This window comes from Xyrauchen texanus, chromosome 33 (assembly GCF_025860055.1).
Source record: "Xyrauchen texanus isolate HMW12.3.18 chromosome 33, RBS_HiC_50CHRs, whole genome shotgun sequence".
Classification (NCBI taxonomy): Eukaryota; Metazoa; Chordata; class Actinopteri; order Cypriniformes; family Catostomidae; genus Xyrauchen; species Xyrauchen texanus.
The window spans coordinates 5,761,051-5,778,749 of NC_068308.1; the positions used below are offsets into that span (position 1 = coordinate 5,761,051).

General features: G+C 36.0%; 1 protein-coding gene across 1 annotated transcript in view; it reads right to left on the bottom strand.

The window, feature by feature from the left end:
- LOC127626424 (26S proteasome regulatory subunit 8-like) overlaps positions 1 to 17,699 on the bottom strand; it is a 64,033-nt gene that overhangs the window by 11,796 nt on the left and 34,538 nt on the right. The window contains exons 6-9 of the mRNA XM_052102170.1: positions 12,598 to 12,828; positions 12,310 to 12,436; positions 11,099 to 11,289; positions 10,824 to 10,922 (exon numbers count right to left, since the gene is read on the bottom strand). Coding sequence (XP_051958130.1) covers positions 10,824 to 10,922; positions 11,099 to 11,289; positions 12,310 to 12,436; positions 12,598 to 12,828 — 648 coding nt within the window. The remainder of the gene's footprint in view (positions 1 to 10,823; positions 10,923 to 11,098; positions 11,290 to 12,309; positions 12,437 to 12,597; positions 12,829 to 17,699) is intronic.

Genomic DNA, 17,699 nt, shown 5'->3' on the forward strand with positions numbered 1-17,699 from the left:
TTTATGAAGGTTTAATACATCTGTAACATCTTAATCCCTTTTCAGATGGGATTCGTTTTCTAAACGATATTAGACTTATAATTACTATCACCCGACATCTGTGATTTATGAAGGTTTATTCATCTGTAACATCTTAAGCCCTATTCGGATGCTAATAATTTTCTAAACGACATTGTGTTTTCTTTATCGGTTATTTCATGTACCAATTCAGAAGACTTAAGTTCTCTGTACTTATTACTGAGGTGGTAGTGTCTAGATGTGGGCATAAGAGACATTAATGTGCTCTGGATGCATCAAAATCACACTGAACACATTGAATTAATTTAGGTGATAAAATACATTTTGAAACGATTATATATTATTATAAACTAAACTTCACATACATTTATAGAAGTGGCTGCGGTGATTAAGTATGCTATTATAACATTACAATATAGCTGCAAGCAGCAATGACGGGCGCTATCGCCACCTGGTGGCTCCGGGAAAACAAAGCATGCATTTGAGAGGGTAAATATATAAGAGGACTATTTCAAAGTCACACAAAGTGTCACACTTCCTGTTGTCAGTTGGTGGCGCTATAGCCATGATCCATAATAGCTGCATAAATGTGATCAGCCCATTACCAAAAATACATCTGAATTTTCATCAAAATCATACAATGCACACAGAAGATACAAGGAACTTTCTGTTTAACATTTTTGTCCTTAATTTATTTTCTCGCCATGGCAACGCCATTCGATATATCTCGAAAATCTGTTCACAATTTAGCATCTTCAATGTCTTGGCATAATATTGCCTAAATTTGGTGAGTCACACAATTCCCCTAGCAGTATTCAAAAATTCAGGGCCTGCAATTAAAAAAAAAAATGCATATTCAATCCAAAATGTCTGAATTCCTGTTGAGCAGAGCTAATGACTGTAACTTTGAAAGTTGTCCGGCTTGATGATAACAATATACGTTACCGTAGAAAAAAACTGACCCCACCACTTTTGTCAAAAGGTGGCGATACAGAGCTCCCCAGCTATGCACATGGGTTAACATTTGCCCAGGACTAATGGCAGACAACTCTTATGTGTGTGCAAAATATCATGACATTATATCTGAAAAAATATCTGCACTATCTTGACATTATTCTAAGAAATTTTGAAGCAATTCAGGTAAACATAAGAGGGATGTTTCAAAGTCTGTTAAAAGTGCCACACTTCCTTCCGCCAGTTGGTGGCCTACGGCTGTGCCTCAAAAGGGCCATATCAATGTCAAGCCTGCAAGGCCAAACATTTGGTTAAATATTTATTTAAATCACACGATGCACGCAGAAGAACACTTCCTTTTTCCAATTTTTTGACGTTACTTTGTGTTGTTATGGCAACACCATTCATATAACAAAAATCTGTTCGCAATTTAGCATCGCCAATGTCTTGGCATGATGTTGCCCACATTTGGTATCTGTAACATGAAATCACTAGAAGGCATTTTTCAAACAATCCAAAATGGCAGACTTCCTGTTGGCGGAGCTTATGACTATCAGATGAAAGTTGTCTGGCCTGATGAGATCTATACCGTTGAAGTCAGAAGTTTACAAACACTTTGGCCAAATACATTGAATTCCTGACATTTAATTGTAGAAAACTTTCCCTGTCTTAGGTCAGATAAGATCACTACTATATTTTAAGAATGTGAAATGTCATAATAATAGCAGAGAGAATTATTTATTTCAGCTTTTATTTTTTTCATCACATTCCCAGTGGTTCATATGTTTACAAACAATTTGTTAGTATATTTGGTAGTATTGCCTTTAAATTGTTTAACTTGCGTCAAATGTTTTGGGTAGCCTTCCACAAGCTTCTCACAATAAGTTGCTGGATTTTTGGCCCATTCCTCCAGACAGAACCTGTGTCAGGTTTGTAGGCCTCCTTGCTCGCACACACTTTTTCAGTTATGCCCACAAATTTTCTGTCAGACAGAGATCAGGGCTTTGTGATGGCCACTCCAATACCTTGACTTTTTTGTCCTTAAGCCATTTTGCCACAACTTTGGAAATATGCTTGGGGTCATTGTCCATTTGGAAGACCCATTTGCGACCGAGCTTTAACTTCTTGGCTGATGTCTTTAATATAGTCAACATAATTTTCCTCCCTCATGATGCCATCTATTTTGTGAAGTGTGCCACTCCCTCCTGCAGAAAAGAACCCCCACAACATAATGTTGGCATGGTTTTTTCCCTGAGGTCTTGATTTCTTTTGATGTTCCCATGATGTCAAGCAAAGGAGGCACAGATTTTGAAGGTAGGTCTTAAAATACATCCAAAAGGTACACCTCCAATTCAGTATACCTCCTATCAGAAGTTAATTGGCTTATTGTCTAAAAGGCAAGACTTAATTTTCTGGATTTTTCCAAGCTGCTTAAAGGCACAGTTAACTTCGTGTATGTAAACACCTGACCCACTGGAATTGTAATATAGTCAATTATAAGTGAAACAATCTGTCTGTAAACAATTATTGGAAAAATTACTCATGTCTTGCACAAAGTAGATGTCTTAAACGACTTTTCAAAACTATAGTTTGATAATATTAAATCTGTGAAGTGATGAAAAAAATTGTTTTAATGACTTCAACCTAAGTGTATTTAAACTTCTGACTTCAATTGTATGTGTCCAAAGTTTGTTGAAGGTAGATCAAAAAGGATGTGATACAGAGCACCCCGAACATGCCCATCTTCTAGGTTGCGCTACAGAGCCCCACCTGCATGACTCTGATGTGTGTGCAAACTTTCAAGAGTTTTCATGCATGTTAAGTACCCCTAAAGTACCAAAAACCTTGAAAAGAACAATCCTTAGAAGAACAATAGGGCCTCCACATTTTCAGTGCTTGGACCCTAATAATCCTTAGAAGAACAATAGGGCCTCCACACTTTCAGAGCTTGGGCCCTAAAACTGAGCAGAAAAATTAAGGTGAGTATCTTACCTGATGCTGATTTTACAGTGGCCAGTCTTAGCAGTTTCCATGATTTAGTTATATATTAAGGATAGCAAAAACGTCTACAAACAATATTCATATTAAAAGGGGCGCATAAGTACGATCTAAACAGTAGTTCACGTAGGACAAAATACATGAAGAAAGCAAGAAACTTCCTGGCGAATTACCTACTCTTTTTTTTTTGACAAACACCAAGGCCGTATTGTAATTTAATTACTGTCCGAATCCAAGTATATAATCCAAAAGTGTTTTGGAAATACTTTTGACCACAGTTAAGTGCCGTACGGTTTTGCTGCATGGTAACAGCCCTGGCGGTAATGTAAAGTTGTGAACAATGGAGGATTGTGTAATCAGCAAATGGTTTGAGTTCCAGGGCTGAGAAAGAATGTTATAAGTAACATTGCTTACACTGTTCTACATTACAGAGAAATACTAAGCCATAATAATGAGCCTTTAAAATATACATTTTACAAGCAAACGCAGGAAGCGAGCCGCAGTAACACCGGCAAAAGCTGTAATGATCCTGAATGTGTCGGAAAAAACAGCAAGGAGACTGTCTGGACATTTTGCTAATTATAGAGAGAACTGCACAATAGGATTGTGCCGACAGACAATGATCTCGGGAATTGATCGCCAATAGCTGATGCCTTTGACGATGTCAAGACGATATTTGGCTTGTTTTCCCATGTATTTATTATAATTATTAGGCTATTATCATCAAATTAATATTAAAAATAATTTGCCCGTAGACACACAGACACACGCTTGAAGAAACACTTTATTATATTATTAAGAACAGATGACAGAAAAGCTGTCTATGCGCATATATGATGTGATGATCCGGAGGCGTGCAGTCTCGTGGAACACACGCATCTAAAACAGGGTGGCTACAGGTAATAACAATTAAAATTTAAGCCTTAAGACTTTTTAATACCACTTCTAAATGAAATTTAAGACCAAACTTACGATGGAAATACAAATCAAAATATGAAAATATACAGTAATATTTCCAAGTAAACACACTGTCTGTTCAAAATGAACAGTATGGTAAAATGATAATAACCAATTGAGTTTAAGAACATTGACTAAATGTGTGTAATGCAAAAGGATAACACAACAATGTCATTTCTGTCCTAAATTATATTTATTAGTACAATATTTTCTAAACATTTAGGTCCAATGAACAAATACGTATAAAATAAGTAAATATAAAAAAAAGTTCCTTTTGAACAAAATAAATAAAATAACAAATAAATGACAATTCCAGCTGCTTTTAAAATGAAGACATTTAAATAATAGATTGTGTGTGTGTGACAGAGAGGGAGAAACTCAGATGGATGGATTGCAGTTTGTGGAGGACTCATCATGGACAGAGAGTAGACAGCAGTGTGTAAGAGTGTTTTGCGGAGGTGTGTGGGAATAAGTGTGTGTGTGCGTTCTTATGTCTACATGACAAATAATTTTGTCTACTCCTCAGCTTTTGTGAATATACTTGGAAAACAATCCTTTTATATAATAATAAACAAAACACTTTGGCACTTAAGAAAGCTTTCCCAAAAGAGTGTACTTACCAATGTATAACAATGTGCATGTGCACAATATGAACACTTGAAACAGAGGCATGCCTGTATAAGGCATATAAGAAAGCCTACCTTGGACAAAAAACAATCACATTCGGGTAATACAGTAACGCAGCGTTACTTAGATTAGTAACTAATGTAAGAGATGATTAGGATTAGAATTATTTCACCCGTCAGTCGACGGTTGGTGCTGGGACGGTTCCTGTCTTTAAGCTGTTCATCACACATTCACTGTGCTTGGCAGTCTGTAGAAAATGTCTGATGAGACATTATGGCATATGCCTGAGTTCTGCTGATTTATCTTCCAGCTCTTTCTCAACCTCTTTGAGTTCTGTGATTTTTTCTTTGTATCTTTTTCTGAGAATGTTTGACTTGGTGATTAGCTGGGCCATGAGTGTGCCTGATTTACCCTCAGCTTGCTCTGCCAGTTTGTCTGCGTCTTTTTCTAGGCTGTTTGCTACCTCAGTCAGTATGATCTTCTTCTTTTTGAGCTGCTCAAGGTGGTCTTCTGCAACTTTTCTCTTTTCTATTTGTGCATTGCTCGCATGCTTTCTCTTTATATAGCCATAGTGTACAGTTCTGCTCATGAGTTTATGAACCTATGCTAAAGAGGAATTAAAAAAAAATCTTCTTTTGGAAATTGATCTTAACCTGTTAACCTGCACCCCCACTCAGGGGCTCACAGCTGAAAATGACATACCTGAATTAAAATAAATATAGCTCCTGAGAACAGTGTACCACAGGCACAATTAAGGTCTCTTTGGAAAGAAGACACTTGGCACTCTACTAACAATAAATCAGAGTTGATAATGCTCAAACAAATAAAAAGTTATAAAAGTTGAAGTGCCTCATAAATAATGTGAACTTCAAAAAATGTTTTATTATTTCATGTACAAATATATAAAAATAGACCTGGAGGAATCCAATTAGGTAAAGGATTGAAAGCCACAAGTCTCATCAGTTTATATTTCAAATTTGAGGAAGATATAATGAAAAATGGGGTTCCTGCAAGCTTTTTTCCAAGACTATGTCAGTTCCCTTTCTCCCTCCCCTGCCCGAGGCACATCCCCAGAAATGACATCCCCAAACTAAAATAATTGTAGTTACTGAACAATTTGCTCTACATGCACAATTTAGACATATTTAAAAAGAAGACACTTTGGAGTTTATTACCCAAATGTAAAAGTTGAAAAAACTTACACCGAAAAACATTTATAGAATTTAAAGTGTCTTGAAGATAATTTGTACTGCAAGTAACATTGCATTATTTTATGAAAAAATAAATGAAAACAAACCTGGAGGAATCCAGTTAGGTAATTGATTGAAAGCCACAAGTCTCATCAGTTTATATTTCACATTTGAGGAAGATATTATGAAAAATGAGATTTCTGCAATATTTTTTCCAAGACTATGTCCAGGTACCAAGAAGCCTCCTTGGATACCTCAAAAAGCAACCTAATGACCAAATGTTATGAAGGGTACTGCAAGCTATTTTAGTCATCATATACACTGTTCCATGCTTTTTCAGTTATAAAATAATCCACACAGCTGTTGCATGGGAAAGAATGGAAAGATAATTAGCACCGCATGTCAAGTAAATAATTCTGTATAGTTTTTATGTGGCTGGCCATTCAATCAACAATCAAACTGATGGGCAGTCGTTTAGACAGCATTCATAAATCAACAATCAAACTGATGGGCAGTCGTTTAGACAGCATTCATACTAAAGGTCGTCCATACAATCAAACTGATGGGCAGTCGCTTAGACACGTATAATGTGTGCATGTTACATAGCAACTCACCGATGTAAAATTGGACCATCTTTTTCCGCCCTCAAGCATATCACCCTCGACGCTGTCTTCACTCTCCTCAATTTCGTCATCGCTGCTTCGAAGTGATCGCGAAATAAAACATCTTCAGCAGAAAAAACTTCTTTTGACGATCCATTTGATGAGATAATCCGTCCAGTAAGTAAGACGCGAAAACAGATGTTGACTGGGGAACCGTCTTTTACTATGGCTTGTTTGTTGTCAAATGACGGGGTGTGGTCACAGCCTACGTCGCAGGTTAGCTCCTCAATAGAGAGTGGCTGATTCAAATAAATAAAAAACATCTTGTTCAGCGAGGAATTTAGACTTCCGGTATCGTTGGAATCGTGCACTGCTTGGCTACATTTTCTATCAGTCATATAATTTCAATTCTTTCATTGGCTTTCGTTGTAAAGACAAAATAATAGGATCAGCATATCATGACATCAAAAAACTGACCGCAGTGTTTGGATATTTTGACCTATATATTGCCTATCTTTGTATTTGTGTGTGTGTGTGCGGTCTTAATTTGTTCATTACACTCTAAGCAACACACCCATATAACGCTCGGCTACCGGAGTCTGTTTTTATGCATAATTTTATTGCATAACCGACAAGTATGATACTTCACCCTGAAGAAACTCGATGTAAACAAAGGAATAACCATCGATGTTACAACGTTATTGTTTCTTTGGACTAAAAATGCTCTATGGGATGTTATTCAGTGGACCCTCACCTTTCCATTCAATCTGGAACTTTTAGCAGTGGATGCGTGTGTGGCTCGTTATTACGACACTACTGGTATGTACTCCGCTTTTGATTACGTGTGTTTTGATCTGTACTGCTTACATAAATGCAAGAAATACATTCGTTATAAGCTTTTCATCGAAAAACAGAGCTCTATCATCGATGCTTGAGGCTTACACCTTTAAAATGATATATAGTTTGCCAAGATTAATGATGTTCTTTCACGTTAAATCTATTCATAAACATTAAACTTGTGGGGGGAAAAAACTCTTCCGTGCGCTGGCGCTCTGGCAAAGGTTAACAGGTTAAAAAAATAAAAAAAGGAAAAATCCAACCTTTAAGGACACTAATTTTCTTTTGTGAATGAATAATGTAAATACTGTAAATGAATAAATAAAACGTTCTTCCTTAAAATACAGGGGGCATAAGTATAGACACCCCTATGTTAAATTCATTACATATTGGCAGGATAACGCCAGACTCTACCATTCTAAAACTCAATTTGCCTGTTTCTAATAAATTTTTCATTTTAATTTGTCTAATTAACGTGTAGTGCCCTATCCATAGTGGTTATTCACTTGACAAATTAGTAAAGCTTAAATTATATGATACACAAAATATACAAGAGGTTAGTTAATGAATATAGTTATGGCAGACTTACTTTGAAATGCTGAAGTAGGTCCTGGGCAGTTGCATGGCCCATGAACTGTGCTCCATAGAACCTTGACTGGACGTGGTCATTTAACCAATAACGCACATGCAAGTCCATTTGTTTGCTTTTGGTTGTCTGGTTCAGTGTCTCGTCGAACATAATTACAAACGCACCGCATTTTTGAACTTCGGTGATGAGCTCTTTTTTATATATGGCGCCAATCCAAATTTAGCCACGTATCTGGTCTTGTCTTTTCCACAGGTAAATGACTGTACAAGCCCGAATCTGGAAACATTGCTTTGAACACTTCTTCAACCCCGTCATTAGACCTGTATGAATTGTGGCTTGTAACAGTCCTCAGCACCCAAATCACCTCTGCTCGGAGTGTTGGCGTAGAGCCACAAATTGTGCGGAGGTCAGCTGGCATTGTTGGCTGTGGATTTCCCATCATAACATCCTGCGTTGTAGCGTTAACATCGTTGCTAGCGGTGGAAATGTTGGAACAGAAGCTAGCAATGGCGGGCTGCTGGCGTGTCTTTACATAGTCTCTGTGTTTTTTGCTCTGTACGTGCGATTCCACCGCTCTGAGCCCCATTGTCCCAAGTTTGAAAGTCTTCCGACACATAATGCAGTTCGCTTCATAAATATTTCCAGGCACCGACCTTAACCAAGAATACTCTTCTTTTTCAAGCCATTTGTAATTGAATTTACATTTCCCCATATTTGTAAGTGGCTATCAACCATTGCTATATTACCTGTGGCAAAATTACGAATCCCGCCACGCCAAGACTCGCCCACGAAGCAGCTCGATTGGTTAAGGTTAGGTTAGCCGATTGGTCAGGGGATAGGTCATGTGCAAATGAGATTACGTTACCTTGTAAAAAATATTCGACCCGGCTGGAAGAACGATTGCCTGCATCTTTGCGGTGACGTGACACAAACATATTTAAGACCTATCCAATCTGAATTTAAGACAATTTAATACTTTTTAAGGCCTTATTTTTAGGAAAAGTGATTTAAGACTTTTTAATACTTAAGGACCCGCGGCCACCCTGTAAAAGGTTCTCACTCTTTGTTTCTGTTTTCCGATTTATATATATATATATTTTTTTTTTTTTTTTTTTTTTTTGCAAGAACAGTATCGTCTATGAGTGCTGCAAATGACCTCAGACATTTATTTCCACATAGTTCATTGTGAATGCAACTCTGCAGGTTTACTTTATATATAGCCTATACATCTGTGATTAAATCAGAAAATAATACAAAAACACATTCACCTCGAAACATGATTTATATTTCAGTGATTATTATCATCATAATTATAATTTTTACATTTATAATTGTTTTTATGTCTTCATTTGTGTAAGTAATTTTCCACCATGATTTTAAAACAGATTCTTGCCTGATGGTAAATGGAAAGGTGTATATATATATATATATATATATATATATATATATATATATATATATATATATATATATATATATATATATTCATCTTTTATCACTTTGTTTTAATTTATTTTTTGTTTAGTTTGGAGTGCAATTTGATTTAAGTTTTACATTTTTTAAATAAATGACTTCAATTTTCAATGCACAATCACGCATTTTAATTGCTTAAACTTTTTCCAGTTTCATTTGAATTTTTTGTTAAAATCAATACATTTATTTCTAAGTTTGAAATGAAGGTGTCTTGCTTTATTGTGTAGGCTTAACCCTAACCCTGCTTAACAAAAATTGCCCAATAGGACCACCTACCATCCAACCAGCTGTAATACTGCAGTTCGTCATTTTTATGTGGAATTTTTTCCACAACCAATCAAAACTTGGTCGACCAAGACTCTTCTCATCGACTAACCTTTGGTCAACTATCTGGGGCAGCCCTAGTAAACACAATGGGCAATAATATCAAGGTCAGCAAAAATGATCACGGTCATGTCCATATATCGTACGATATAGAAGATGAGATATATAAGTCGATAATTTAATTATCATGACAGGCCTAACACTGACGGATCTATTTCAAATTCGAAATAATTTTAGATCTTTTATAACTGTCAACAACCAAAGTATAAAAATCAAGCATTTTCAAGAAACATATTCAAAATTCAAGCACATTTCATATCTTGAAAACCTAACTGGGAAAATCAAGCATTTTCGAAACTTTCAAGACTCTGTACGACCCTGAATGAAGATACAGAGGGCACAGTTTGTGGACTGAGGGATTTTCCATAAAATGAGAAGCAAATTTCCGGTTTAGTAGGATGACAACACTCACTGGTCCCCCGTGATTTAATTGTCATCCAAACACATGAGTTTTATCACAAAGGAGCCATGGAAATGTAAATAAAAGTTCTATTCAACTGGATGCGTGAAATTGAAGACAGAAAAATAAAACTACTGCATAAAAATGAAACATTCAAAAAGAAGTAATACTATTCATAATAACAATGATATAATATTAAATGGATGTTTTATTATCATTATTAATCAAGTGTTTTATCAGCATGTTGTGATTCAACCATGGCAGCCTTGTGCCACAGGTAATCACATTTTTTTTCATTAATGTTTTCATTAATACTGTGAAGCTCTGTTGTGCAGCATTTTTATTTTACCAAAAATAAAATATAATTTATTTTGTAAAAAAAAATATATATTTTTTTATTTTTTATTTGAATAAATCTGTATCTATTTGATTAAATACCATTTTATCATAACATTTAATTAAAACATGTAAATAAAACTGAAAGCACATAATTTGGATCTGTGAGACTTTATCCAGTTCTTTTAATCAAGTCAATTTCTGTGTAATTTCATATAAAATTCAATTTTTAAATGTTTACTTACCTGAAAACTTTCAAGCACTACTTGCTTAACTTGCATCATTGTTCTACTGTTTTTACTTGTTCTATTGCTTGTAATTTTTTCCTTGTTCTATGGTTTATTACTGGTCATTATGCTTGACAAATTACTCGAAAAAATGGATGCTTTAAAAGCATAGGCATCAGGACAGAGCTACATTTGTCTTATGCGTTTTATATAATCTGATAAGGGACTTACCTCTTCATTAGGAGGAGGAAATTCAATCTTCCTGTCAATGCGGCCTGGTCGAAGAAGGGCAGAGTCCAGAATATCAATTCGGTTTGTTGCCATGATAACCTGGTATATAAGCATATATACCGTAAACTTACAAGTTCATTATGGGAAAATCTTAAAATAATTTTTTGAAAGCCAAACTAAAACACAAAGTCTTAAAAAGCCCACAAGCATAACATGATCTCTCTGTCTTTTACAGCCAGTGAAGTTGACAGCACAAAGGTGACGTGTTTGCTCACCTTGATGTTCTTGGTGGCCTCGAATCCGTCCAGCTGGTTGAGAAGCTCCAGCATAGTCCTCTGCACCTCACTGTCTCCTCCTGATCCTCCCTCCAGCCGAGACGAGCCGATTGAGTCGATCTCATCCATGAAGATGATGGAGGGGGCATGTTCTCTGGCCATGACGAACAGTTCACGCACCATACGAGCTCCTGGAATGAACAAACATGAAAATGTTGAATCAATGATGACTTAAGACACTACAGCTTCATTTTCTGTAAAGCTGTGCAGTGAAAAGCACTATACAAACAAAAAAAAGTCTTGACTCAATCAATAACAATCAAAATCCTGATTGCAAAATTATATTGTTTTAAATAAGAAAAACAAAGCTGAAAATGGACAAACTTTTGAGACAGTTCACCCAAAAAGGAAAATTCTGTCATCACACATCACAACCATCAAAAATGTTATAAAGCATTTTCATATGTTATATTTGAATGTAAACAAACATGAATGAAACTTGAGAGCTATGGTGGAGGCGAAAATTATTAGTGAATAACAACTTAAATTATAGCCCGTCATGTGTCTTCAGAAGACTTGGAATATAGCACAAGTTATATGGGCTACTTTTATGGTGCTTTTATTTGTTGTCCTTTTTAAACAACAATCTATGTCAGCATTCACTTTCATTGTTTGGAAAAGAGCAACATGAACATTCTGCTAAACATAAACAGCATACACTCACTGAGCACTTTATTAGTGCCTGACGTGATGATCTGCTCAAGGTTCAACGTGTTGTGCATTCTGAGATGCTATTCTGCTCACTACAACTGTGCAGAGTTACTGTAGCATTTCTGTCAGCTCGATCCAGTCTGCCCATTTTCTGTTAACCTCTCTCAACAACAAGGAGTTTCCGTCCACTCACTGGATGTTTTTTGCTTTTGGCACTATTCTGAGTAAACTCTAGAGACTGTTATGTGTGAAAATCCTAGGAGATCAGCAGTAATAGAAATACTCAAACTAGCCCGCATGACCAACAATCATGTTACAGTCAAAATCACTGATTGATTCACTGATCAATTTTTTTTTGCCATCCTGATGGTTGATGAACATTAACTGTAACTCCTGACCCATATCGGTATGTTTTTTTTTACAGTGCACTGCTGCCACACGAGTAGATAATCGCTTGAATAAGTAGGTGTACAGTAAATTTGTCAGTGAGTGCAAATTACCTTCTCCAATAAATTTCTGCACCAGCTCTGATCCAGACACTCTGATGAAGGTGCAGTCGGTATGGTGGGCCACAGCTCTAGCTAACAGGGTCTTTCCTGTGCCAGGAGGTCCATACAGCAGCACACCCTGCACAGGAACAAACATGCAGGTTACACAATATGAACCAGATCTGCTGAGTAACAGACCTACTATTGGTAAGGTTTAATATTAGAAAACATGACAGATTAAATTGATAAGCAGTCCTATGCCATCTACCAGCTATGCCAACATCCAGTTCTATCACTCGCCTTAGGTTGTGCAATTCCAAGAGCCTCGAAGAGTTCAGGGTGTTTGACTGGCAATTCGATCACTTCCTTGATCTCTTTGATTTGTTTGTCCAGTCCTCCGATCATCTCATATGTGGAATCGGGCACTTTCTCCACCATCATCAGCGAGACAAGTGGATCCACTTTGTTTGGCAGGATCTTGTGCAATGTGTAACTGTCATTTCGAAGTGCTACGCGACAATTTGGAGTTACCTGGTAGAAAGTAGGATTTAGGTCACCATTCATAAATTAAATATAGCTGCAAGCAGCAATTATCTGGGCCAAGCACAGGAATGTCAAAAATGAGTGAAAATTGAATTTTTATGAAGATTTTAGGCAAACTGCTCGAAAAGCAATGAATAGAATCACGTGTAATGTAACAGACATTGTTCTTGGCATCAGACAGAGTCTATCAATGACAATAGACTAAAATTATCAAAAGTTATTAGCATTTTTAGAAACATCATTATGATTTGATTACAAAATAAGTCATGATGCAGCATGATACATCTTATCGTATTTCAATTATTTTATCAAAAATACACAAAGATAGATGTGAACTATTCTTTTATTTCATAAGAAAATTGATAAAACATTTAAATAAAAATGTAATTAAAAATAAAATAAGTACATTCCTTACAAACTGTTGCAAATGTTTTCTTTAGTGGTCATAGGAACAGACAGTGCTAGTTTAGCCTGTTAACTGGCATCATCCCATATATGCTTGTTTAGAATTTTTTTTTTCAGTTGAAGCCATACATTTACATACAAAATATTTTTTTTAAACACTTTAAACACATTTCATATTAGCAAACTACAGTTTTGGCAAGTTGTATAGGACATCTACTTTGTGCATGACAAGTAATTTTTCCAACAATTATTTACACACAGTTGTCAGAAGTTTACATACACATACATACAAGTTAACTCTGCCTTTAAGCGGCTTGGAAAATTCCAGAAAATGATGTCAAGCCTTTAGGCAATTAGCTTCTGATAGGCTAACTGGATAATTTGGAGTCAATTGGAGGTGTACTTGTGGATGTATTTTAAGACCTACCTTCAAACTCAGTGCCTCTTGACATCATGGGAAAATCTAAACAAATCAGCCAATAACTCCACAAAGATATTGTGGACCTCCACAAGTCTGGTTCATCCTTGGGAGCAATATCCAAATGCCTAAAGGTACCACATTCATCTGTACAAACAATAGTACGCAAGTATAAACACCATGGGACCACACAGCCATCATACCACTCAGGAAAGAGACGCATTCTGTGTCCTAGATATGAATGTATTTTGGTGCGAAAAAGTGCGAAATAATCCCAGAACAACAGCAAAGGACATTGTGAAGATCCTGGAGGAAACAGGTAGACAAGTATCTATATCCACATTAAAATTAGTCCTATATCGATATAACCTGAAGGGCTACTCAGCTAAGAAGAAGCCACTGCTCCAAAACCACCATAAAAAAGCCAGACTACAGTTTGCAAGTTCACATGGAGACAAAGATCTTACTTTTTGGCAAAATGTCCTCTGGTCTGATGAAACAAAAATGTAATTGTTTGGTCATAATGACCATCGTTATGTTTGGAGGAAAAAGGGTGAGGCTCGCAAGCCTAAGAACACCATCCTAACCGTGAAGCATGGTGTGGCAGCATCAGGTTGTGGGGTGCTTTGCTGCAGGAGGGAGTGGTGCACTTTACAAAATAGATAGCATCATGAGGAAGGAAAATTATGTGGATATATTGAAGCAACATCTCAAGAATCAGCCAAGTTAAAGCTTGGTCACAAATTGGTCTTCCAAATGGACAATGACCCCAAGCATACAAGTTGTGGCAAAATGGCTTAAGGACAACAAAGTCAATCCGATAGAGAATTTGTGGGTAGAACTGAAAAAGCATGTGCGAGCAAGGAGGCCTACAAACCTGACTTCGTAAAACCAGTTCTGTCTGGAGGAATGGGCCAAATTCCAGCAACTTATTGTGAGCAGCATATGGAACACTACCCAAAACATTTTACTGAAGTTAAACAATTTAAAGGCAATGCTACCAAATACTAACAAAGTATATGTAATCTTCTGACCAACTTGGAATGTGATGAAAGAAATAAAAGCGGATGTAAATCATTCTTTCTACTATTATTCTGACATATCACATTCTTAAAATAGTGATCCTAACTGACCTAAGACAGGGAATGTTTTCTATGAATAAATGTCAGGAATTGTGAAAAACTGTGTTTAAATGTATTTGGCTGAGGTGTATGCAAACTTCTGACATCAACTGTATATTTATGCAACAGTGCTCTTTACTCATCTCACTCGCCTAAAAAACAAAAAATTAAATCAACACCATGGAAAGAACATAATGAAACAGTTATGCCAAATAAGGTAAATAAAAGCTTTAACAGCGTTCAATATATTAATCTTTAGCATTGAATGCTGAAGTGTCCAGAAAGAAAACTATTTTAAATATATTTGTAGATTAGCAAAAGTGCCACCTACTGTACAGGGGTGAAATCGTTTTTCTTTTATTTTTTTTACTGCATCTGTGTGAATAGAAGCTTCATTTTCGGTAGACAAATCGGCATCTCTGTGAAGACGGAAGGCCAAAACGTAGCGAAATTAATGCATTTTCAAATGAAAATGTATTTGTGTGGATATGGCCTAAGTGTGCATAATTTGTTTCACTTATCCATTTGTGTGAGCAGAAGCGAGCACGTATATTTTAAAATAAGTGTTGAATGGGTATTTCAGGCTTGCTAAGTCTGAAGTCACGTGTTACGTGCAGAATACACATTTTCTTGTTGATTTTTTATTTAAAGCTTTTTGTTGTTTTTAAAGCTTTTTTTTTAAGTGTAAGCTTAAAGTAATGCTTTCAAAGTTATTTTAACCCTCTGGGGTCGACGGACGCGCCAGCGCGTCCTGCAGGATATTTTCGTCATTACAGCAGAAACGACTTAAAATACTCCAACATTTTTGGGTATACAGATAAGTTTAAGACATCATTAGAGACTATAAAGGGTCTACTTTTATTTGTGTACACTCACATTAACAACAAAACCTTGTGCTTTTGTAAAATAAAGAAATAAAAAGGGTGAGCTGTACGCAATCTCTATGTTCACGAGCATATATCTGAAACACATCACAAAAACGAACTGAAACGCCACGAATACTTGTCACACAAACATGAAACATGTCTAAAGAAAGCTTAAAATTTCTACTTTTAAATAAAACTATTCAAATTTAAAACAAATATTCTCCTGCAATGTAATCTGTATGAAACAAAGCGATGTACAGTTTTTACTGGCTCAGCTCATTATAGCTAATGTGATCACACCCACCAGCAAAGCGCGCTATTCATACGGTAATGTGCTGAGACGATTGAGGCAAATGGTAAACGGCCCCAACAGTGAGGTTTGATGTAAACACAATTCATTCACTTTACTGCGCGTTTGTAATTATACACAGGCGAGGAAACTCCTGGATAGTAAGGAAGCGTTAACCTTTTCCTCAGAAGAAGAGTGGAACTCCGATGAACGTTTGTATTTTGAAGAGAGACTTGATCCAGCCCAGGATACAATTTCGGACGAGTAAGTAATTTAGTTTTCATTAGTTGACATGCTAATTTATATAAACATGTACATATTTTACTAGTGGGACTGTTTCCAGACTTGCCAGCCAGGATTCTAAGTATTGACATTTGAAATATGTCCTAATAAGCAAGTTTTAGTTACATTTAAATGCTGTTTCACTAAAGCAGGTATTTAAATTGTATGCTGTATGATATAACTATGATATGTAATATGATATAAAATATATGAATGTTTAGAATATATTTTATCTAGCGCTTCTGCTGCCTCATTATCATCAATGCTTGTGCTTGCAAATATCTGTTCAGGTGTAAATGAGTAAAATGCACTTTAAATATGCCCATATTAGAAAATCAGCATATTAGAATGATTTCTGAAGGATCATGTGACACTGAAGACTGCAGTAATGATGCTGAAAATTCAGTTTTGATCACAAATTGCATTTTACAATATATTCAAATAGAAAACTGTTCTTTTAAATTGTAAAAAATATTTTGACTGTATTTTGGATCAAATAAATGCAGCCTTGGTGAGCAGAAGAGACTGCTTTTAAACGGTAGTGTAGGTCTAAAATTAAGTCTTTATGTAAAGAAAATGTATAGTCAGATTACTTCTTTTAACTTAAAACTTGATTTTGATCATTAAGTCTCCTCACATTCATTCTCTTTCTGTTACATTCCTCATTGATAGGCCCAGGGGAGGGGTCTTTTGTCTCCTCAGGCCGCATGGAATGAATGAAACAGAAATGTTATGTTAGCCTTAACATAACGGCAAAGTAAAATTTGAGTGCCCAAAACGTCACACAAATAACTCAATAACCAAAAATCTTTGATCTGAACACACACCAAAATACATGTGTATTTTGTAATATACTTGTTTGTAATATAATATAATATACTCTAACTTCTGATTTGCATCACCAGCAGGTAGGTGTGTCTTTAAGATCAATCCTATATAATCTAGAGGGGGTCCAATAAAATCTATGTAAAATCTTAAATTGCATAAAGCAAACCCTTGCATCTCTAGATGCAGACTTGTAATTTTTTGGAATCCTAGTCAACAATCCTTCCTTCAATACCAAGTTCAAATCTTTCTCCCATAATCTATTGATAGAAGTTAAAGCTTCGTCCCCCAAACACTGAATTAGCAGGGAGTAACACGCTTGCGCCTCATGACCTTTCCCAAAAGCAGTAATCAACTCTCCCAAAGTATCTGCCACTTTGTGTGATATTCACAAAAACAATACAGAGCAGGTGTAAATACCAATAAAAATTAGATCTGGGAATCCCAAAAAGATTAACCAATTTCTCAAAAGATTTCAACTCTCTCATACAGGTCACTACTAACTTTCTACTTGAGTGGATTGAGTGTACTAACCCCCATCACAATCCACTCTGACCAACAGAAAGGGGACTTATTCATCCGTAATTTAGGGTTCAGTCATATGCTTGAGGCAACAATTAAATAAATGTCTGAATTAAACACTCTGAACACTT